Source organism: Ptychodera flava, chromosome 10 (genome assembly GCF_041260155.1).
Source record: "Ptychodera flava strain L36383 chromosome 10, AS_Pfla_20210202, whole genome shotgun sequence".
NCBI lineage: Eukaryota > Metazoa > Hemichordata > Enteropneusta > Ptychoderidae > Ptychodera > Ptychodera flava.
In genome coordinates, this window is record NC_091937.1 from 11,546,453 (window position 1) to 11,569,870 (window position 23,418).

General features: G+C 41.0%; 2 protein-coding genes, 1 long non-coding RNA gene and 1 pseudogene across 3 annotated transcripts; all 4 read right to left on the bottom strand.

Moving 5' to 3' along the window:
• Positions 1-23,418, bottom strand: part of LOC139141996 (tubulin alpha-1A chain-like) — a 48,173-nt pseudogene that overhangs the window by 17,008 nt on the left and 7,747 nt on the right.
• On the bottom strand, positions 1,189-3,248 carry LOC139142001 (uncharacterized). Its single transcript, XR_011554276.1, has 2 exons — positions 2,811-3,248; positions 1,189-1,363 (listed from the first exon to the last, which is right to left on the bottom strand). It is a non-coding gene; the product is annotated as an uncharacterized lncRNA (long non-coding RNA).
• LOC139141994 (tubulin alpha-1A chain-like) lies at positions 3,616-6,897 on the bottom strand. Its single transcript, XM_070711776.1, has 4 exons — positions 6,591-6,897; positions 6,105-6,327; positions 5,736-5,884; positions 3,616-5,023 (listed from the first exon to the last, which is right to left on the bottom strand). Exons 1-4 carry the CDS (start codon positions 6,591-6,593, stop codon positions 4,043-4,045), a joined length of 1,356 nt encoding a protein of 451 aa, XP_070567877.1. The 5' UTR covers positions 6,594-6,897; the 3' UTR covers positions 3,616-4,042.
• Positions 18,250-22,470, bottom strand: LOC139141995 (tubulin alpha-1A chain-like). Its single transcript, XM_070711777.1, has 4 exons — positions 21,598-22,470; positions 20,986-21,208; positions 20,710-20,858; positions 18,250-19,795 (listed from the first exon to the last, which is right to left on the bottom strand). Exons 1-4 carry the CDS (start codon positions 21,598-21,600, stop codon positions 18,815-18,817), a joined length of 1,356 nt encoding a protein of 451 aa, XP_070567878.1. The 5' UTR covers positions 21,601-22,470; the 3' UTR covers positions 18,250-18,814.

The window sequence follows — 23,418 nt, forward strand, 5'->3', positions numbered from 1 at the left end:
TTTTATTTGACATGGAATAATATAGGACCAAAAGTTATTGCCGAAATTTTGGGTAACCCTTGACCTGTGCATCTCAGTAAATATGGGCATGCCTAATTCCAAGCTACCCAATAGCACTACAGAGCTGCATTCTGTTTGAAAATGATGACCAGTATGGGACCAAAACTTTCAAACCAGATGTTGGATAACCTTCATATGACCTTTCACGTCCTTCAATCAATGTCTGAGCATTTACAATAGGTACACCCGGTACAGATGACTTGGTATTTATCTCACTTGTTATGTGCATATCTAATTCTCGTTCAACCATTACAGCTGTAGGTCTGTTTTTTCTTGGACAGTCATCAGTCAAGTTTTTTCTCCAAATTTTCTGGTGTCCTTTGAGTGATTTTTGACTTCATGTTTATCAACTTCAAGATATTTCAGCAGCTACAAGGGTCATTTTCGTATTTTTCAGCTTGTGTGTAAATATGTTGTCACTGTATGGAAGCGGAGGGAGTCATTGACTATTTTTGACTTACCTTGATATGTGGATGTATGATAGAGGAGCATATGCAAAAGGTATCCATCTGTCCAGTGTATATATGTGTTGATGCTTGAAAAATGCATGAGGTACCTATTACTGTGATATTTGGTGAAGACCGGTTGGGGATACTTGGGATGAACACGTTTGTGTTTTGTGTTAGGTAGCTAATCACGGTGAGAGCACAGTGTTCTTGACATTCTTTTTAGGCCACTTACCTTCAGTGCCACCAAGGTAACATGTTCAACAAATGCTTTGTTTAGTCTTTAGTTGCACTGTAAGTATATTTGCCATTTTTCCAGTAAAATATGAAAATCACAGCCTGGAGTCTGTAGCATTCACGTTTTTCCACAAAGTCACACACTCTGATTTATATCAGTCAATTTTGCTTCATGTGGAATGCTGGATGTGTTGCAAAACACATATTGACTGGCTTTTTGGGTAACAGCAAAATTCTTTAACCAGTCAGGACTCTGATTCACCCCCCCCCCCCAAACAAAACCAAAAAACAAAAACAAAATGTTTCCCTGGGCCTTTGGCCTCGGGGAAACAGTCTGTTTTTGGGGGATTACTCACAGTCCCTCACTATGCTGTTACCCTCATGGCCAGTCAACATGTGTATACTGTTAAACATCAATGTAAAAAAATCTAGCAAATTAACAGGATAAGGAGGAAAAATAAAATGTCTTTATATCTTTATTTACATTCCTAAAAATACACTTTGTTCACATCATTTAGCTCTTTTGTAAATAAAGAAAAACGTCATGTATAAAAATGATGAACAACAGCAGTGTCTTGCTTCCACGTAAGAAAAAGTCTGTGGGCTCAAAATGCTTCCACCTGGAAAAAGCAACAAAAAAAATGGCATAAGATAGAATTTTGGTCAATAAATAAACATTTTCTATAAAAACTACAGAAACAGCTGTCTACTTGTTTGGTCCAAATGTTAGCTGACTCAAAAACACACCCGCTACCCCCCTCCCCCCGAAAAGCATTACGGTTGTACTTTGGGCAAAGATATTTTTTTTTCAAATACAGAAACAGCATTTATTCAGTTCAACAGTCGCTGGTTTCAAAAATCCACAGTGCCAGAGAAAAAAAATCTTCAACAAAACACTGAGTCGACTGCGGGATTGTGCATTTCCAGCCATTTTCTGCCCTTCAAATGTATTATTTGAACTTACTGTCCTGGCACAAAAGACAATAGATCACCATGTCACAACAAGGAATCCAATATCAACATTGTTTTCCAACCACCATCTCGATTACAAGTCATGAACTGGGGCATATTGTTCCATGTATTGAAAAAAATATCTGAGACAAGTGAAATAACATGATAAAAGGTGACTGTTTTCGACAGTATTTTTCTCTCACAATGTAATGCAAATCGAACTCTTTTATTTTCAAAGTGAACAATGCCAGTCCTAAAAACAATACCAGTGCTTTGATTCGCATGTAATACATCAGCCCTTGTTCATTTTCATTCTAACCCCTACCATACACATAGACCTTCCTCCATGCCCGGCCCCTACCCTGTGTCAAAGACGAATCCATCTGTACGTGCCTTCGCGATCTCGATGTATGTGTGCAGGCGTGCTCAGGCTGCTGTGCCGACATCACGGTCACTCTATGAACTTTCAACCGTCGTCGATCATCGAGAGCAGCAATTATGCGGATCAAATGTGTATTTTATGAGATTAATAGTCTGGGCAAACACCATCGCTCGAAAGCAATCGATAGAAAGTGAGCAACCAGCTGAAAGTTAGTAGAGGAGACCTTAACCGCATATCATTTGCATCTCATTGTCGGCTACATGGACTGTGTGCCCAATCGATTAGCATGTGTTTCCACATGCATAGACCGCGCTCCCGGGTCCACGCGTACAGACACTACAGTTAGTAGTAGTACAGTACTGTTTACTCACCGGGTTCGGAGCTCTAATGTTCTACATGTTCAGTAACAACAGCCAAAGAAAAACGACAGAAAGAACTCGCTCAAAGAGCATGGTATTCCAAACAATTTTACGATTTTTGACAATTTAGATGAATCCCCCCAAATAAAAATGGAAACGTAATTCACGATAGCTGGTGATGATACACGGACAATGTTTGGTGCCGCACCGCGACACAGGAAAATAAAACCAGCTGGAAAGTGTTTATTGCTATAGACTTCTAAAATCCCGGCTTGCCAAAGAAATCTGTTACAAAATCAATACAAAGGATGCACGCTTCCGCCCACTCCGTAACATCGAAGACAACGAAAGTATTTATATAGGTAATTTACTTACGCCTTTCTCCATTATTGATGTTGACAAGTGGTCCGTGACCTCACAGGCACGTCTTTCTCCTTCACGCAAAATATCGAAGGTCTCGCGTGATCATCTACGTCATCACTCTCTGCGATCTTTACCACGTGACAGCCCTGCCGCGTGTAAACATAGGCTATGGAATTTGAAATCTGGCGCTTGGCGCGGCTGACTTTTTAGCGGTTGTGCGTCTGCTGGGGGAGGTAATTTACGATTTATTTTTACCAAAATACATAATTTTGCAAGAACTGGACATATTTTATTGACGATTCAAGATGTTTTAATTAACAAAAAAATAGGTAAAAATAGGTAAAAGTTACAGCTTAGGGCCTTTAAGTGAGGAGTCTAGATGGTGACTTGAAAACACAATGGAGTTTGTCGAAATACGAGTTGGACACCTTGTAACCTGTGGGAACTTAACTATCTCAACACTAGCACTTTCACTAGAGTATATACAAACTGATTTGCGAGAATCATTAATTGATTAAAGTAATTATGTAAGTGAATTCTCTCTCTCTCTCTCTCTCTCTCTCTCTCTCTCTCCAACACAAACAATTAGATATAACCACTGCAAATTGTGGCAATCAATATCAATGCTTTGGTAAACAGAAATATTAAATCAAAATCTGACGAATATCAAAAGTTAACCCTTCAAGTTTAGAATGTTAACTTTTTTCTGGAATGCTCTCATGTTACTGCCTTGGACAGTTTTTGTCCCAAATTAATTTCCAGACAGCTAAATCTATGTTACCTGGTGACCCAAAGAAGACACTGAGAGGACACGGTATGATATAGGTATTGCAAGAAGCAAGACTTTTTATTGGCACAGAGTTATAACTTAAAATACAAAAAGGGGCGATTTTATGTACAGTTTGTGTATTTGATGTTTACATTGTTGTTGTCATTGTGGCAAGGTAGTCTAATACATGAGATATCGGAATTATGCCACAGTGACCTCTGAGAAGATAAACGAACTTGACCTCATACAGCAGGTCAACATGTCTATTCTTCATCATCGTCTAGTGTGTTCTGTGAATGGTTAGGAGCTGGGGACAGTGTAAAGATGGCGAAGAACTGGGAAAAGGAACACGCACTCAGATTTAGAGGGACTACAATGATTTAAAACCACACTTATTTGAGTTCAAACATCTTCGAGCAGGAGTTCAGATCGTTACTTGGTTTTTTTTTGTCATCTCGGTTGTCAAAATTCCACTTTAATACTCCTCGCCCTCTTCTTCGCCTTCACCCTCGACGGAGTCGACACCGACTTCTTCGTAGTCCTTCTCCAGAGCTGCCAAATCTTCACGGGCCTCGGAGAATTCACCTTCCTCCATACCCTCACCCACGTACCAGTGGACGAAAGCACGCTTGGCGTACATCAAGTCGAACTTGTGGTCAAGACGAGCCCAGGCCTCGGCGATGGCTGTGGTGTTGCTCAACATGCAGACGGCACGCTGTACCTTGGCCAAGTCACCACCTGGTACAACGGTTGGTGGTTGGTAGTTGATACCCACTTTGAAACCAGTTGGACACCAGTCGACGAACTGGATGGTACGTTTGGTCTTGATGGTGGCGATGGCTGCATTGACGTCTTTTGGTACAACATCACCACGGTACAACATACAGCAGGCCATGTACTTGCCGTGACGTGGGTCGCATTTTACCATCTGGTTGGCTGGTTCGAAGCAAGCATTGGTGATTTCGGCAACGGTGAGTTGTTCATGATAGGCCTTCTCGGCAGAGATGACTGGTGCATAGGTAGCCAGTGGGAAGTGGATACGTGGGTAGGGCACCAAGTTGGTCTGGAACTCTGTCAAGTCGACGTTGAGGGCACCATCGAAACGCAGAGATGCGGTGATGGAGGAGACGATCTGGCCAATCAGACGGTTCAAGTTGGTGTAGGTCGGACGCTCGATGTCAAGATTACGACGACAGATATCGTAGATGGCTTCGTTGTCAACCATGAAAGCACAGTCAGAGTGCTCCAAGGTGGTATGTGTGGTCAAGATGGAGTTGTAGGGTTCAACCACTGCAGTGGAGACCTGTGGAGCTGGGTAGACGGCAAACTCCAGCTTGGATTTCTTACCATAGTCAACAGACAGACGTTCCATCAACAGGGAAGAGAATCCAGAACCGGTACCACCACCGAAGCTGTGGAAAAGTAGGAAACCTTGAAGTCCAGTACATTGGTCAGCCTGGAATAGAAATGAGAAAACCACTTTAAGATATCATACATGACGTCTTATAGAATGGACACGCTTGCCCGCCACTCAAATGATGATAGCCTAAAATTGGGTTTCAGTGTGTTTTCATTCTTTAACTGAAGTATTTTCGCAGTTGCTAGGTTCAGAAACTATTAACTGTAGGTCGCAAACAAACTCTAATCTTAAAGCCACTTCGCAAACTAAGATGTTGACATTCAATCGTGTTCATGTTGTATGTGTCCTGGCCACAATACTGTACATGGCTGTGAAGGAATGTTTGTAAGCCCTCGTCCTGACAACTGTAAGATGCTGCGATGGTTTTGCATTCCGTTTCAATGTTACCAAAATCCTCATAGGTACGTCGCGATAGCAAACATGTCGTTATGTGAGGGTTTCAAGTTTCTAACAAAACAACTGATCAATTTGGCCCGTCAGGAAAGTTTTAAAAGCAGGTGCGATTAAGATTTGCCTTTGAAATGATATGCATACCTGCAATTTTAGCGCACCTAGTCTCCGCTGGTCAAACATCAAAAATATTTCAGAGAAATCTTCTTTCGGTGTAGGTGATGCACACAGAATTCGTCACAGCTATTTGTCAAAAAGGCGCCTTTCCAATTCAATGTTTAGATTTTGTTGTTTCTCTTATGAAGAGCATGACTATCCCCGATAGTTACAGATTATTTCAGTATGATCTTTCACTCACCAGTTTTCGTACTCTGTCCAGGACCAGGTCGATGATTTCCTTACCAATGGTGTAGTGACCACGGGCATAGTTGTTGGCGGCGTCTTCCTTGCCGGTGATCAGCTGCTCAGGGTGGAAAAGCTGACGGTATGTGCCGGTACGCACCTCATCTAGATGACAGGGTAAACGTAAACGGTGTTTTTATAGTTTTAGACACCTGAGAATGCGGGTATTAGAGCGGGTAATTAAATATTTTTTTGTTGTCCCTATTATGTAGAGCAGCGCCTACAGTTCTCTGCCATTGGCCTGGAACACGATGAGGCTCATTTACCGCCGCAGATTGTGTGGGTGAAAATTTAAACTCGCTAAGGAAAAAGATACGCCGCTTACCGATTACAGTTGGCTCCAAGTCGACGAAGACGGCACGGGGGACGTGCTTGCCAGCGCCGGTCTCGCTGAAGAAGGTGTTGAAGGAGTCGTCACCGCCACCGATGGTCTTGTCACTTGGCATCTGACCATCAGGCTGGATGCCGTGCTCCAGACAGTACAACTCCCAGCAGGCATTACCGATCTGGACACCTGCTTGACCAATGTGGATGGAGATACACTCACGCTGGAACAAAAATACAACTTTCAAAGTTAGGAGAGTCGGAGACAGCCTGAGATGTGTATATTCATTCAGTTGGAATTCTTTACAAGCCAATTCCACTTACTCCAAACTATTGTCACTTTGAAACAAAGATTATGATTTCCTCAAAAGTATTATAAAAGTGTATAACGAATGACACGTTATGCACGTCCGCGACATACAAAGTTCAAGAAACCCAACGTTCAAAAGGAACGCAAAGAACACAAATTATCGAGCAATTACATTACCATGTTGACTTGTGGTTGTTAGGTCTGGATGAGGCGTTGGGTGAAAATTCAGTACGTTGCTTACGCTGACCGTTAATCTGACGGTGTAGTAAGACGCTGTAATGGCGCAAACGCAGAGAGGGGGCTTTTTATACCCTTCAAATCCCTGCCGTTGCTAATCCTCCCCTGTTTGGCTGGCCTGATTGGTAGTTGCTCCTCACGTGACCCCGATGCCATGACAACTTTGAGTGGGTGAGCGGCGAGATTGTTGTAAACACGAGAAATTTCGGGGTTTAACGATTCACTTGGCGTCAAGTGCCTTTAAATAAAAATAAAAAGAGTTTGTGTTCACCTGTAGGAATTAGGCACATTCCGATGCAGTGACCTTTAAACAAAGCGCATGTCAGCGCCGCTTGGCAGACAAGAAATGACTGCTTAAAGTCTTCAGTTGCGTGATTCAGGGTTTTTTGAGAAAATCCACACATAAAGCCCAACGGTGATTTTTGAAGGTATAACAATTACACTGAAATGAGTGATGTAGATGGCGAAAACAGTGGCTCTGTTGTGCGTGTTTGGCTCCAAGCCATTTTCATCACGTCCCCTTCTCGGGAGACTGTTACAATGGGTCGCGACAGGCCGCGGTGACCTTTGGTGCTCCAAAATGCCGATGTATCGCCCACCAGCGAAAAAAAATAGCAACTCATAGCTCTCCTTACTTGTGGTTAAGCTTTTACAAGTTGTGTTGCCCACTTGAGTTTCCGACGGGACATCATCAGTTAAGTCAATTATATAGCAAATAAAGTCCGGGTCTCTTTGTCGCGCGGCCGCTGCAGTGGTAGGTGCACAGGAGAGATGGCAAAATGACAAGGCAGAGAGAGTATTTTGAAATAACGTGTTGATTCGACTCTTCACGAATCGGAGGGGTTTGATTTTGCCAAGGAGTAATTAGAAGTCTCGAGTAACCATATCAACAGACAAATGTCTTATCGCTCAGCAAATGTCGACATCTCGACCCCTGGTGACCATATCAGTGTATTCAATGTAGCGATTAGGGCAATACGAGTTCAGAATACCGTCCTAAATCACCCTACCCGAGCATGAAAGCCGAATCTATCAGGTAGATTGCAGCCGTTTGATTTATGGAAACATCTCTCATCAGGGCTTGTCTTTGTTTACGGCGGTCAGTTGAAGAAAGGAGCAAGCGAAGCAGAGCCGTGTACTATAATTCACACCTCAGTCCTTCCATCGTGGTAGAGGGACTGAGTTCACACACATAACTCCGACACTCAGAACCTGTTTGTTTGATGCAAAAACCTAATGATCGGCTGAACGCGACTACATTCCAACTGATCGCAGTACTGTTATCACATCCCTGTACTGTTTTTTTTCTCACATTTCACCTTTCATGAGTTGAAGTACCCCTACTGTTTCAATGCCACTTTTATATGCATGTTCAACTTGCAATGTTTTTTATTCAGAATAGCAGTGATGTCTTGTAATCAGTACAGAAATGATCTTTATCGCTCTCATAGTACAAGCGGTATCATATCAGTCGCTATTGGCTGCCATCGTCATTTTAATCCTCACATATTACGAGTTTTAATAACTGGTAATAGAGCCATCTCACAGTTGTAATTACACACCGCGTTGTAACGCATTCAAATGCAACAAATTACTGACGCTGTTTGCTGTAACGGTCAACATCTAACTTCTAAACTTGGCCGTTTATGTAAATGAAAAAAACCCAAACTAATCCCTTTCGCAAACCTGTTGAGGCTTCACTGTTTGGACGTTTGAAAGAATGGAGTGTAATAGAGAAATGATTGGCTCATTCAAACAAGCAACAACTCCTTAAAGTATACAATGCCGATACGGCGAGACTCTCTCTTGGGAAATATTTTGTTATAGATGTTCGACTCCCTTTCAGCGTGCAGACTATTTGTAAGTCAGTTGGGAGTTATTTAGCTTTGCCGTAATGTCTTTATGGTATTGGTGACCAATAAACAGACGCAGTTTTTAAGCCAATCGATCGCAAAAACTCCTTGTTTTTTAATGTAATTTGTAAAAAAGGGAAATATTCCTACTTTAAGTGATAGAGGATAAATATAAAAGATCTTTTACCTGTAGTCTTTTGTGCGTATTATATCGTTTATTAAATTCAATGGAGTAAGTTGATATCATGGTTGTCGCAGTGTGACGCAGTTGGAACGCTCATTTTATTGGACTGAGTTTTATGGCTAAAGTCATGGTTTATGTTCCAAAACAATGATGGGCGTACAGAGGTTGAGTTAAAGCATTGTCAGAGAACAGGGATCCCCTTTCATGGTCCTTCTTAACGAGTTTAGTGGTTGTGTTTGGGGCATTGGTTGACAGGTATCACTGCCTCTGATTACGAGCGGTCCCTGAGCGTTGGAAACCGCGATGCGATATCGGTTTACGCCATATCGGCGGCCCATGCAACTTCCCTCGCTCTCAGTTTCGTCTCTGATGTACCTTTTATTTTCGGCCCGCACCATCAGATAACCTTGACCTAGCGATCGGACGCCATAGATGAACGCCTCGACGCCATAGATGAACGCCTCGCCAACACTCCATCACTCGCCAACACCAACGCCAACACTCGGTAAAGTTGTTGCATGGATGTCGACATAATTTAAAACGAAATAGCTATAACTTTCCAGAATATGTTTATTGTATTTTGATCTTCAAAAGTATCAGCCGTGTTAACGCAACGCATTGCGTAAAATATGTAATAATACTGCTTGACATTACTGAGAGAGGCTGCATTGACAAGGTGAACACAGGCATTCCAACGTCATTTTGTGAGTGGAACAATAAAGATTGCTTTAAGGTAGAACGCGCCTCGGAACTGAACGACTTATAACATTTTACTGAAACTCTCCTTTAGGGAACTTTAAAACAATTCAGGCATGAAAATAAGGGGTCACCGTACAAGATTTCCCGATACTTGACAATCAAAATTGCCGCAATCCCTATTTTAGCTCTACTGGGAAAAGTAATTTTTCGATTTTTACAAAAATGAGCTGGTTAAAACCTATATTTACTTCATAAGCTTCAAAACGAACAGTCACAAGTGGTAGACCAAAATCGTATTGTAAAAGTTTGAGAGTCCGAATATCTGTTGTCAGTGTTGTCCCGAAGCGCATTCTACCTTAGAGACAAAACAATAATACTAGAAAAACAAGATAGTTTTATCTTTTGTAGTAAAGTTATAATAGAGATTTGTCTTGTCCATCATTATGGTCGGTGAATAGATCCCTGAACTAAAATACCAAACGGTACACTTCTCGTCTTTATCGATTAATCGAATTAAACACCTTTGTCCGTTTTTAACGACTCAAGTACACAATGTTGAAACATGTTTTCGGGAGACCTTAAAAAAAGAAATCCTCGGATATGTTGAAACTTGTCATGGTATTCAGTCACAGTTCAGGAATATTTAGCACCTTTTAATTTGTTTGTAATGTGTAAAGGACCTTTCATGTTGCCGTCAGTAGATCATATTTCCATGCCTCCATACAGTCTAGTATCTGGTATGAACACCTGCCGCGTGGCTACATCGCTCTTCGGTTCAAGGAGGTGTTATTCTGGCCTTCAGCCTTACCCAAAGGCTATATTGAGTTTCCACCAACCGACCTAGCCTTGTTCGCACCCGTCGACCTTTAAGCTAGTCTATACAGTTTTGAGAAAACCTAGCTATTCTTGAAGAAAAATCAAAGCACACGTGATCTGATGACTTATAGTATACTGCATTTCGGGGACAGATATTCGGACTCTCAAACTTTTACAATATTCTTTCGACTTACTACTTGAAGCTTATAGAATAAATAAAGACTACATCGGCTTAGTTTTGTGAAAATCGGGAATTTATTTTCCCCCATAGAGATAATACAGGGATGGTGCTCATTTTGAATTTCAAATATTTGATAATTTGTTTCTCTAGTACCAAAATGTGCACAGTGACCCCGAGTTTTATACTTGAGCTTGAATAAGGCTCTTCTCTATTACGAGTAGAATCAACGTAAAATATAAATGGTCAACGCTTGCAAGGGCCTGAAGTTTTGAACGCCCCGAATGACTATAACTGTGGTTAATTGTAACAACAAATAAGATGTGTAAATTGTTAATGGTTTAGTACCAGTAAGTTGATGGTATCGCAACGTAACGTAACGTAACGTAACATAACATAACATAACATAACATAACATAACATAACATAACATAACATAACATAACATAACATAACATAACATAACATAACATAACATAACATAACATAACATAACATAACATAACATAACATAACATAACATAACAAGCTTTGAACCTTACCTAACCTTACCCAACCTAAGCCAACCTAACCTAACCTTACCTAACTTTACCTAACATAACCTAACACAACATAACATAACATAACAAAACACAACACAACACAACAACAACACAATACATAAAACACCTAACATAACCTAACACAACATAACATAACATAACATAACACAACACAACACAACAACAACACAACACAACACAACACAACACAACACAACACAGCACAACACAACACAACAACAACACAACACAACACAATACAACACAACACAACTTCAGTACGGCAGCTGTATCTCTGAAGTATAAGCCAGTCTTGCTTGACGAAAATACAAACTTTTCCAATCTTCTAAATTACACAAGCTTTTGCGACACTGTCGAGTTACTTGGCAAATAATTTATTGTTTCCGGCACAGTATGTGACGAACAGTGACGTAAGACCCATTGTATTGCAAAGTATGTCCCTGAGTAGAGAGTCATTTCCAAGGTGGTGTCAAGTCATTTCTTATCTACACAGCTAATTGCGATAAATAGTTCAAAATGCTAATGAGTTCCCAATTAGTATAATCCACCAAGCAGACTTTGTATTTAACTGAAATTCACTCTTATTGTCAATATTCCTCTGAATTCCAGTAAAATTCAGTTTTGTCATTGTTCAAGACCCAATTGCAATGTCGGTACCCGGTTCATTCAATGATTGTGAGTTCATGATAATTATGCCGCACCTGTTGAATCTATAGTTTAACTAAATCCAACCGTTACCAAAGTGACCCGGAAGCCAGAAAACGATTTCAGAGACTCCAGTTTTGACATATGGCTCAATTACGATAATTCGTCACATATTCACCTGGGCTATTTATCAGTATGCCACGCCCACCAAACCTTCAGCATAACTACACATATGCATGACCAACGTACCTCCGGAGTTCGATCAATTTCAATGCGTTCATTTTTTTATACATTACCTATTTACAAAATAAAATCATTAGTTATATGTTATATCACTCTAGATTTAAGCATAACTAGACTTAAACAATGTACCTCAGATACCTTATCAAATACACGACAACAAGTTTTGATATATGGCCTAATTACAAATACGCGGATTTGCCAATAATCAATTTGTCACACCATCAAACTTCATTAACTAAACCCCATTGTGAAAAATGTACCTGTGAAGTCAATCGAATGCATTTAATTTTGATATATGGCCTGGTCAGAAAATTCCGTTAATATGCAAATGCGATAATAATCATTAGTACACGCCCATGAAACATTACCCATAAAATATTACTATAGAGTCTTTGTATAACTGAAAAGTCGCATTAACTTTCGTCGGGTGATTGAAATTGAGCAAATTAGAATTACATTAAGCTACAGTCTCCACAACTCACTGGACTCAGATACGTGCAAGACATTAGTAGTCACGACGTTTCATGAACTTCGGCTGTTGATTTTATGTGTGATGTGTACAATAAATATTTAGTCACGGAATTCGAAACAGACGGACACACAAAGAGACACACAGACAGGTAAAGAGCCAATGGCATAGATGCAGACGTGAACCTAAAATACCATAACCTTCTTATCTGTAATAACAACAGCGACGTATTCATACAAAACACTGACCTGGCTACTACTATTTCTTACCAGATATGAACTGAAAATGCTCACGTGTTTCATTATATATTGCATTTATGTGCAAGTTTGAACCTTTGCTACATGCTTTGCTACATTTAAAGTGTTATGATCAACACAATGAATTTCACCACAGATCAATTCTAAAGGTCATTAAGTATTCAAATAGTAATTAGCTGAAATAAAAATAATTAATTTCTTTGAGTACTGTCATTGTATCACAATATAGCATGTGTAATTACCTTTGGTCAAGTCCTTCAAGCTCTATATGCCAAACCGTGAAAGCTTGTTAGCTATTTATGCAAATTATGAATTAGCTGACATGAAAATGCAAAATGACTTTCAATACTGTTATAAACCTGGTATAATGATCAATGTACACAGCATGTTTCGCCAAATTTTATCAAGTAAATGCCAGTATATATCCCTAATTTGGAAGGTTCATTAAATATGCATATTGGGAATTGGCTGAAAAAAATGTCAAATGACTTTCAATAATCTTGTATCATAGTATCTTTAATGTACATAGCAAGTTTTGCCAACTTTGGTCAAGTCAAAACAGATAAATATCGCTAATAAATGCGGGATATCGGACCGCAGGCGGGCGAAGATTGCATTATAAGCGCGCCAACCCAAACTCACTACATGGACATCACATTTACGAAATCGAAGTCCAAAGTCAACTACGTCATTGTTAGAATAAGAGAGGTTTTCCATCACACGGGAGCATACCACCACAATTTTGCACAGATGGCGTTGCACTGGCATTGAAAAAGGGTGCATGGGAGCATGGGAACGCGGGCAGTTTCCCTCGCTATGGGTAGGAAATGCATTGAGCAAGACACACTTCCGGGTTCGCAAAAAAACGAGGATCCCATTTACGGGGCGCTCAAATATAACTATTTGCTGTGATACATAGCAGAGGCGTATATGTTTGTGATGCTGAGAATAACATCAGTAAATAAATGACGGGTTTTAAAAGTTGACGTTTTTGCGATGAAACAGACTTCTGAAGGTAGCTCGCTTGGGGAACACGTCATCCCGGCCGCTGTCCGCTTTGACCCCAGTAATTCACACTGGTTTTGATCGGCCCCAGGTACCCAAGTCACTTCGACCCCGTCACACTTTTGCCTACATGTCCACGGAGACGATTCAACATGTTCCACAACAAAGCCAAGACAAAAATTGAAAATATCAATAAAATGGCTTCACAAAGGCTGAAATACACGATACTCGATGAAGTATGAAGTTTATGAAATGAAATCAAAATTGACAACACAAGTGTTTGTCTCGGGTAATACCACTTGAAGTTGAACTATTCTACAGACTGTTTTTTTCCATACAGTGCAGTATTTGTCAGTGACAAATTAATCTTTGCAATACATTTTTTTGCGATGAGCTGGAAATTTGATTAATATCGAGTTAATGTACATAAATATTCCGTTATTTACTGGGACACGTTTATTTTCTCGATCCGCTATCTGCGGACTACGTGCTGAAGTACATTGACTGTTCATGTCAACGATCGTTTCTCCCTCTGCAGAGTTTCTGTATCCCGTTCAACAACGCTGTACCTCGATCACACGATAGTGACGCTATGTAGCTGTGCAGTATTGAAACTTATCATAAAATGGCCACCTCGTCTAACAGTAACACGTATTGTCGGGATTATCGTACGGAAAAAAGACTGCAAAAGTAAGACTTATGAATCTTCATCAGAATTGAACACATCATGATTGTACACGAGTATCAACCGTGAATGCACGTTGAGCTCGGCAGGTACACAAGCATGGTACGCTACATGCATAGCCCTACGAGTATGGCGACAGTGTCCGGCTTTGGCTACGCCGCCTACCGGAGGTGGGAGGCGGCGTAGCCAAAGCCGGACACTCTCGTCATACTCGTAGGGCTAGCTACATGCACTGCCGCGATGCCGATCGTATGCATTCCAAGGCCTATCCCGGAATTTGTTTCACAAACAACCTCAAAGGAGAGCAAACATACTTCTATGGACAATGACGAACACTTTCTTGGCGAAGCAAAATCAAAACAGTGCAGAAGTACATGAAGTAGGTCATGGCCTTGGACTCTGTGCACGAACCTGATTGGACACTTCAATACCTTTGACCCAAAGTTATTATTCATCAGCACTTCCATGCCATGAGGCTAGGTAGAGAACGTATGTACTCATTTCTGGCGATCGAGCAGCGAGGGAAACAATCAATTACCAAGGATAAAGCTAATTTGCTAAACGATATTTTATCTTGAATAGTGAGTTGAATGAGTAATAAAATATCATATTTTTAATGTTCAATACGAGGTTGAAACACGGAGGGACCGTGGTTGAAACCAGTGCTATCCAGCTGTAGCCAACCTGGACAAGCACATTTCACAGCGCCCTCAAACAGTCGATTGTTTTCACTTGTCATACGCGGCGTAACAGAAAAATTAAAACTTTCATAACTTCATTAATATCCAGCCACGCCCACCAAAACCTTTTCAGTTCTAGCCATTTGAATTCTGAAGATGTCTACCAAATTTGACTGAAATACGTTCAGCCGTTTTTGAGAAAATGGACCAACAGACAGACAGACAGACACACAGACAGACAGACAGACAGACATCGCTGCGACATATGCTCACGTGTTCACACGTGAGCAAAAATACACACATCCTGTATTTTGGTCTAAATTATTCATCGCCCATCGTTCAGCAAGGTAGTTTCTCCGGGATAATCTGGAAGTCGCTGGGATTGATCTGAATTCTGCCACCAACGGCGAATTCGGAAACGTTAATTATTTCGATATCGAAATTTCGAAGATCATCAAAGACGGGTAACAGAGAAAATTTCAGTGCTATCACTCAGAATATTTGAAGCATGATGAACATTAACGGTCTTGCAGCTTGCTGGTAAAATATGTTCTCACGACAGCGGAATCCACACGCTATTATTAATTCGCAGTTGAAGGGGTAATTAGGCAATATAGCACACCCAGCAACGGTATACCACGAGATTTTGACTAGCTCACGACATATATGCACGAGCGATAGTGAGTGCATATATGAAGTGAACTGGTCAAAATCGAGTGGTATACTGTCGCTGGGTGTGATTTATTGCTACTACAGTAAAACCTGTCTAAACCAAACACCAAAGTAAACCGGTTTACAGAGGTTTTTGATTTAGAGGTTTCTTAAACATGGCATTCTACGTGGAAAGGACTAGAAAAGGTGTTCAGTATAGACAGGTTTCCAGTAAGACAGGGTTCGGTTTAGAAAGGTTTCACTGTATATCGTGAATATGCCACGGTTCTTTTCACGTCTTGACCAATCAGATCGCTGCATTTGCTCCATCAATACACTGGTATGATATAATATCTGTCATAACTGTTTATGGTGTTTTCATCACATTTGTTCAAGAAAAAACAAACACATGTTCTTTACCTGCCTCTAAAGATATTTAAATACAAAATAACAGTATCAGTCCTGTATGCTAAACATTGCAGTTTCCAATATCGTAAATAACATGCAATTTTTGTCGCTAAACGAATTCCAGTGAGAGATTGGATATTACATTGCATGTTACAGACATAGAGGCTCTGCTGACAGGCAGACCTCACGTTGTGATTTTTGCAGTAGAATAAGGAGCTCTATTTTACGAAAAGAACACAAATAATCGACATAGAACAAAGGCACAGTTTATGGAACTTTCCATTTGATAAAACTGAATAGAATTCTAATCTGTCATCGTTCATAACGCTTCTATCTATAACAGTCCATTCTGTCTTTCAAAGTTAAACATTTTTAATGTTGGAACTGCTTTTAATTTTCAAATATATTATTCTCTGCTTCACAAAAGTAACTGTGGGAGACATTCTGTTGAAAGGGTAGCAATCAATACAGGGAAAAAATGAAGTCACCCAATTTGTGTTAGTTACCCGGATGAGCGTTTGGCGCCAATATCAGGGAAGAGAAAGACGTGAATATTGTAAGATCTGCTGGATTCTCGGATTTTTACAATTAACTTTAATTTGGTCTACCACCTGTGAGGGCTCATTTTGAAGCTCTCGAGGTAAACTTTTCACCGGCGTATTTTATGAAAATCGGAAATTTATTTTTATCAATTGAGTTAACTCAGGGATGGGAGGCCATTTTAAATTTCAAAGCTTGGTAAATCTTATTTTAGCTTATTTGCTCTTATCAAAATGTGCACATTGAGCAACGATTATTATTCTTTATTTTGAGAGAATTGTTGACAGTTTCCTTGAGGAAAGTTTGAGCAAAAATTGAAGTCTGTCTCTAGGCGCATAATTGTGCACTTTGGGTAAAAATAGTACGTTAGGCCTGTATTTGTGAGTCACGTGATCATTGCCCGGTTGGGTGACCGGCCAAGCACTGCAGACCGGTAACTATGGGAACGGCCTTGCTCCGCTTAAACATTTTATGGCGTACAATGCCTGACCAGACCAGATCATCTTTGTGTCTGCGGGTCGAACATAGAAAAAAACCTGAAAATATAGGTTTCCAGTTAAACCAAATCAATGTAGAGAGTATTTTGATATTAGTGGAGACAGCAGGATCTATGAACTTAATTTGTAGAAACAGAATGTTTGACTTCTCTCAGATATTCCTACTTGCGAACTTGGAAACGTCGACCTTAATTGTAGTCATGGCAACATATACTACTGTATGGTTGCTTTGACGATTTCACATTTTGTTGCATTGGTTTCGTGTGCCATTATTATTCATTCACTATCATATAGAATATGAATTCCTGTTTTAGGTCAGAAAACTGTTCGCTTGTTCGCAACACGAACGCATGAGCAAATAATTTACCTCAACGTTGCAATTCACGTCGAGCAACCAAAGGTTAATCACCACAATCGATTTAACGATTAAGTCGCGTAAATTTGCGACGCATACAATAAAGCATGTGATCAATTATGATGTTAGTTTTAATAACATAACAATCAATTAAATTAACATGAAAAACCAATGACCCAGATTTCAGATATAAATACACAGATGCGAACCTGCAAATGTATGATGTTATAAAATTGTGATATTTCATTACATCTAAAGAGTCGAAATTACGGTTACCTCCTGGACTCGGTTTCTTTTAATCATTTTGGCATGACACGGAAATGACTTGGAATAGAATTTTTAGTGGTGTTCCATTTAATTTTGGAAATGTTTTATGGTTTCTATCTTATTTGATTTTCATATTAATTCTTATTCATAGGTATAATTTCATTGCGGCTTACTGTCTGATTTTCACATATGTAAATAATTGTCGTATGGTGCCGTTGATGAGAAAATAAACGTGTAAATAAATATATATTAATACTTTAACTAGTCGTGACCTTTCACCTTTTATCTTTGACTAAATCAATCAGAATACCGTCAGAATTCTAATCCAGACAAACCTACTTTATCGGGGTAATCCATATGTCTTTGACTGTTAGGCAGAGTGGCCTGTTTTGAAGTGAAAAGTCCACAGCCCCATCCGTGCCAAAATACAATAATACGTCATCTACTTGACGTAAACTGCATAATACGTTGAGGATTATCCGGTTATAAATTCGTATTGAATCAATAGTAAGCGATTTGTGCCTGGAGCAGGGACTACTCACTACCACGCATATACGTTGGCATAGCAACTCACATACAATACTGAACAGTCAACATCAAACAATTAGAAACGAAGCATAGCTTTATTCATTGAGACGCAAATATACAAGGAACATTTGAGACGGTGACGTATACATTGAGAACATAAACAGTACAAAATAAATAACGTATTTATATTTACAACAATAGTCAGGAAACATGCCAATACTCTCCCCGACACGACCTAGCAACTGTGAGTGCATTGAGATCGTTTCTGTGAGCAGAATTGGCAGCGATAGTTTGGCGTGTCTTCTGACTGCTATTGTACTTAGATTCATTTACACAAAATAACCTTGGAATGGAATATTTTTTTAGAATTTGTTCGGGGAGTTGACGAACATGACACTCTCCGCGCAGTGCTGATAGTGAAGTCATGAGAGTGGAAATTATTTAGTAGGACTTATTGCAGTACAAGTCCGCAGCAACGTTGCACCCCTCTATTCCAATGGATTCGACTGATGAGCAAGAGTGTGCAGATTAGTCCATACCAAGCCTATGGTAGGGATGTTAAGGTAAATTTAAAGAATGTTCAGTTGTTGGTGATGTTACTTGTTTTAGATGACAGATATTGATGCAGATTGCTGAGATATTTAATACTCCTCGCCCTCTTCTTCGCCTTCACCCTCGACGGAGTCGACACCGACTTCTTCGTAGTCCTTCTCCAGAGCTGCCAAATCTTCACGGGCCTCGGAGAATTCACCTTCCTCCATACCCTCACCCACGTACCAGTGGACGAAAGCACGCTTGGCGTACATCAAGTCGAACTTGTGGTCAAGACGAGCCCAGGCCTCGGCGATGGCTGTGGTGTTGCTCAACATGCAGACGGCACGCTGTACCTTGGCCAAGTCACCACCTGGTACAACGGTTGGTGGTTGGTAGTTGATACCCACTTTGAAACCAGTTGGACACCAGTCGACGAACTGGATGGTACGTTTGGTCTTGATGGTGGCAATGGCAGAGTTGACGTCTTTTGGTACAACATCACCACGGTACAACATACAGCAGGCCATGTACTTGCCGTGACGTGGGTCGCATTTTACCATCTGGTTGGCTGGCTCGAAGCAAGCATTGGTGATTTCAGCGACAGACAACTGCTCATGATAGGCCTTCTCGGCAGAGATAACTGGAGAGTAAGTTGCCAGGGGGAAATGGATACGTGGGTAGGGCACCAAGTTGGTCTGGAACTCTGTCAAGTCGACGTTGAGGGCACCATCGAAACGCAGAGATGCGGTGATGGAGGAGACGATCTGGCCAATCAGACGGTTCAAGTTGGTGTAGGTTGGACGCTCGATGTCCAGATTACGACGACAGATATCGTAGATGGCTTCGTTGTCAACCATGAAAGCGCAGTCAGAGTGCTCCAAGGTGGTATGTGTGGTCAAGATGGAGTTGTAGGGTTCAACCACTGCAGTGGAGACCTGTGGAGCTGGGTAGACGGCAAACTCCAGCTTGGATTTCTTACCATAGTCAACAGACAGACGTTCCATCAACAGAGATGTGAATCCAGAGCCGGTACCACCACCGAAGCTGTGGAAAAGCAGGAAACCTTGGAGACCGGTACATTGGTCAGCCTGGAATAGAAATATTAGAATAATGGTAACTAATATGGCCAAAACAGAACGAATAATTGATTGTTGGTTAAGTAACGATACTCAGTCGAATTCGAGCTGTGCATCAAATGGCGACACATGGCACACTTTACAAGTTTACCAAAGTGGCACAGTCATTCTCTACACAATGCTTGTAACCAGGGATACAGCATCGTCCGAATCTTCAATTATCAAGATCCTGGGCGTTGGCCTGTTGGCCTTGCATTATACACCACTGTGAAAGACTCAAAGCTTTCTTGCACATAACGAGCATCACCGCTATTCACACTACACCATCTCCAAACAAAGTGGGGTCTGTAAAATTGTTTGACCGAATACACTGGAGACAATGGCTAGCATGGTCTCCGTCGTCCGCTGTGAATTGGTAAATTGTTTGTCATTTAGAAGCGCTGGGCAAACAGCTCTTCTGAGAGGAGTTATGTGCGTTGTTAGGACGCTATTGCTGGGTAGGAAAATGTGCATGCTTCATGTCTAGTATATATATAAACTGAACAAATCAATACTAAACCGTGTGCTTAGAATGTTGTTTTTTTACGATTCCGGTTACTTTCAAAAGCAGCTCAAATATTTGTGTCTGTGCTTATGCATGGCACTTTGTACTTAGCGGAGATCGTTGCCTGATTCATACACCTTTCTTGACTGAAACATTCAGTCGTGTATGGGTCTCCGCGGACTCCAACCCAGAAGTGATTGGGTTGGAGTTGGCGGAGACCCACACCGGACCCAATCTTTCAGTCTGACATCTGATTGCCAACTACGTTCAATGTTGATGCGCTCATGTACGTGGATGTTAGCGGGAAGCGTCATCTTCAGCATACGAAACCAATATTTGTGTCGCGTTTGGTTTAAGAGGACTAAAAGAATCTTTCACTCACCAGTTTTCGTACTCTGTCCAGGACCAGGTCGATGATTTCCTTACCAATGGTGTAGTGACCACGGGCATAGTTGTTGGCGGCGTCTTCCTTGCCGGTGATCAGCTGCTCAGGGTGGAAAAGCTGACGGTATGTGCCGGTACGGACCTCATCTGAAGAACAGAAGAAGAGAGTGATTGTCTCACAGGGTTGCTCGGAATCGCTGGTCATTAAATGTAATGATGTAAAACACGTTTAAACGGTCACCATCACATAAAAATAAGGTTTAAGGATATTTACCAATGACTGTTGGCTCCAAGTCGACGAAGACGGCACGGGGGACGTGCTTGCCAGCACCGGTCTCGCTGAAGAAGGTGTTGAAGGAGTCGTCACCGCCACCGATGGTCTTGTCACTTGGCATCTGACCATCAGGCTGGATACCGTGCTCCAGACAGTACAACTCCCAGCAGGCATTACCGATCTGGACACCGGCTTGACCAATGTGGATGGAGATACACTCACGCTGTGAAAATAAAAGTCGAAGTGAAAAATGGGTGTACCATTAACCAATGCCGATGTTGGAAAATTACGACAGCTTTCGAATCGAGCGTTCAAGCTGTGTTTGATCACATGACATTTGTGTCACTTGTTATGATTTCTGATGATTTCAAGTATCTTGAATATTTTCTATACGGTCGCTATCCAATGATCAACGTTACGTTATACATATGACAAAATCGATAGCACCACGATCAGGGACCGACCGTGACTACATCTGTCTTTTTTATAAACGACACGTCTCTCATCAAAGCACTATAAATTACGCACTTAATAACGTCATTGCAGGTTTTTTCTCGCGTTTTTACTCCGCTGCTGAATACAGTGGAGAAAGATAGATTGAGATATATTTACCATGTTTGGTTGTGTGGAACTGACAACGTCTGGATCTGTTACAAGGAGTAGTTTTAGTCTTACGCTGACCGTGCAGTAGTCGGCTTCGCAAGAGCAGTTATAGTGCCACAACCGCTAATATTGACCCTTTTATATGAATATTTTGAGCTGGTTGCCGGCCAACCATTTCCAGTCACGAGATTGGTTCTCCGGCGTCACGTGACCGTGGAAGCCTTGCCGACCTCGGGATTTGCGATGTTGTTGATCGTCCCTATGTATACAGGTATGATTTCATTGTCATTCTGATCCTCGGCTGTGGGTGTTCTGAGTGATCCCTTGACCCCGCCGTGCCATTCTTAAAGTCCCATTGTCGCCCTGAAAGAAATTAAATGTTTTGTTGACAGTTTCGCAGAGTAACATAATAGTAAAGGTACGCGGTGTGTAAGCCCGCAGGCTTCAAACTGCTTACACGGCTATTCAATCCCCAATGTTTCAAGGAGAGGGTAAAATCTGGATGAGGATTTGCTAAATCTTTGCCAAATCCTGAATAAGAACCATTTCCCCGTGAAGTGCCCATCCAGAGAATTTGAAACTAAATGGTCTGCGACTTCTGGTTCGGAGTTCGGTGTACTCAATTTCGACAAGTTAAAAAAAAGAGCGGAAAACATGCTTTCAGTTTATCGGTGCGTTGGTTTACTTATAAAATTAATTCCTTTCTTCTTTTTGTTTGTCTCTTGCTTTCCATTCAGACTGTCTCCACTCGTGTTGCTGCTTCTCACAGCCAATTGATTCTGGTCAAGATATAAAACTGTGTCAAGCAGGTTTTCACGATTCAGAGTGCGTTACAAAACGCTTCTCAAAACTAGGAGCAACAGTACGCTTTTGTTGGTCCATTTTTTATAAAACATGGGAGAGAGCTGCCTGAGATAGCCAGCGCTTGACCTTTCTAAAAATAACACGCCTCTTTCAGTGCCAAAAAGTCCCGCTACTTCAACCATTTTGTTCGTCCGTACGCTGGAACCTCTCAGCACCGTACAACTCGTAATAATTAATTTGCAAGGATTCTTTCGTCGTTATGGTTTGAAAGAAAATACTCGTGTACAAAATCGATACTTGGGGAGGCGCTTAAACCGCCAACAGTCAGCTAGAGTAGTTTCTTATGAATGAGTAAATATTCGATTTCGCTGTTCGTGAGTTTTGGCTCTAAAGTAGCAAATGAGCAATACAAAACTTTGTCACTGCGAAATATAGAAATGATGCGAAATGTCGAGTAGAATCGCTGTCTGGATAAAAAGCTATATTTACTCAATACGCTAAATATGTAGTCTAAGTAAAGGAATCGTCTCTGTGTGAACTTTGCCCCCCAGTGTCACTAAGGACAGCTAGTTGAAATACAACATGCCATGGCTGTTGGTCGGTCTGAAAGCATGTGGGGGACATATGCACAATGCATATACCACACGCGAAATCCGGACATTAGCGTGATTATAAAAGCGGCAAAAACGAATTGAGATAGGGTTAACTAAATGTGGAGATGAAACCGACACAGGAATTTTGTAACTGATGAAGAAATGGAAGAAATAATAACAAGATGAAGACACACAAAGCCTTCAACTCAGAAAGCATTAAGGGGATTGAAACCTCATGACTGAAATGAAATATTCGCTTCAATGAAAGATACTCTATGGCTTTATGACATGTTCAGACACGGGGAGAGACAGGACAATCAGATCGCTCTGATAAATTCAATGCAGATCCTTGCAATGGCCGCAAAATGTAGTGATAATATCTAGCCATCAAAAGACTTGCAGGGTAAACTCGAAGATGCACTGAAGAAAATGG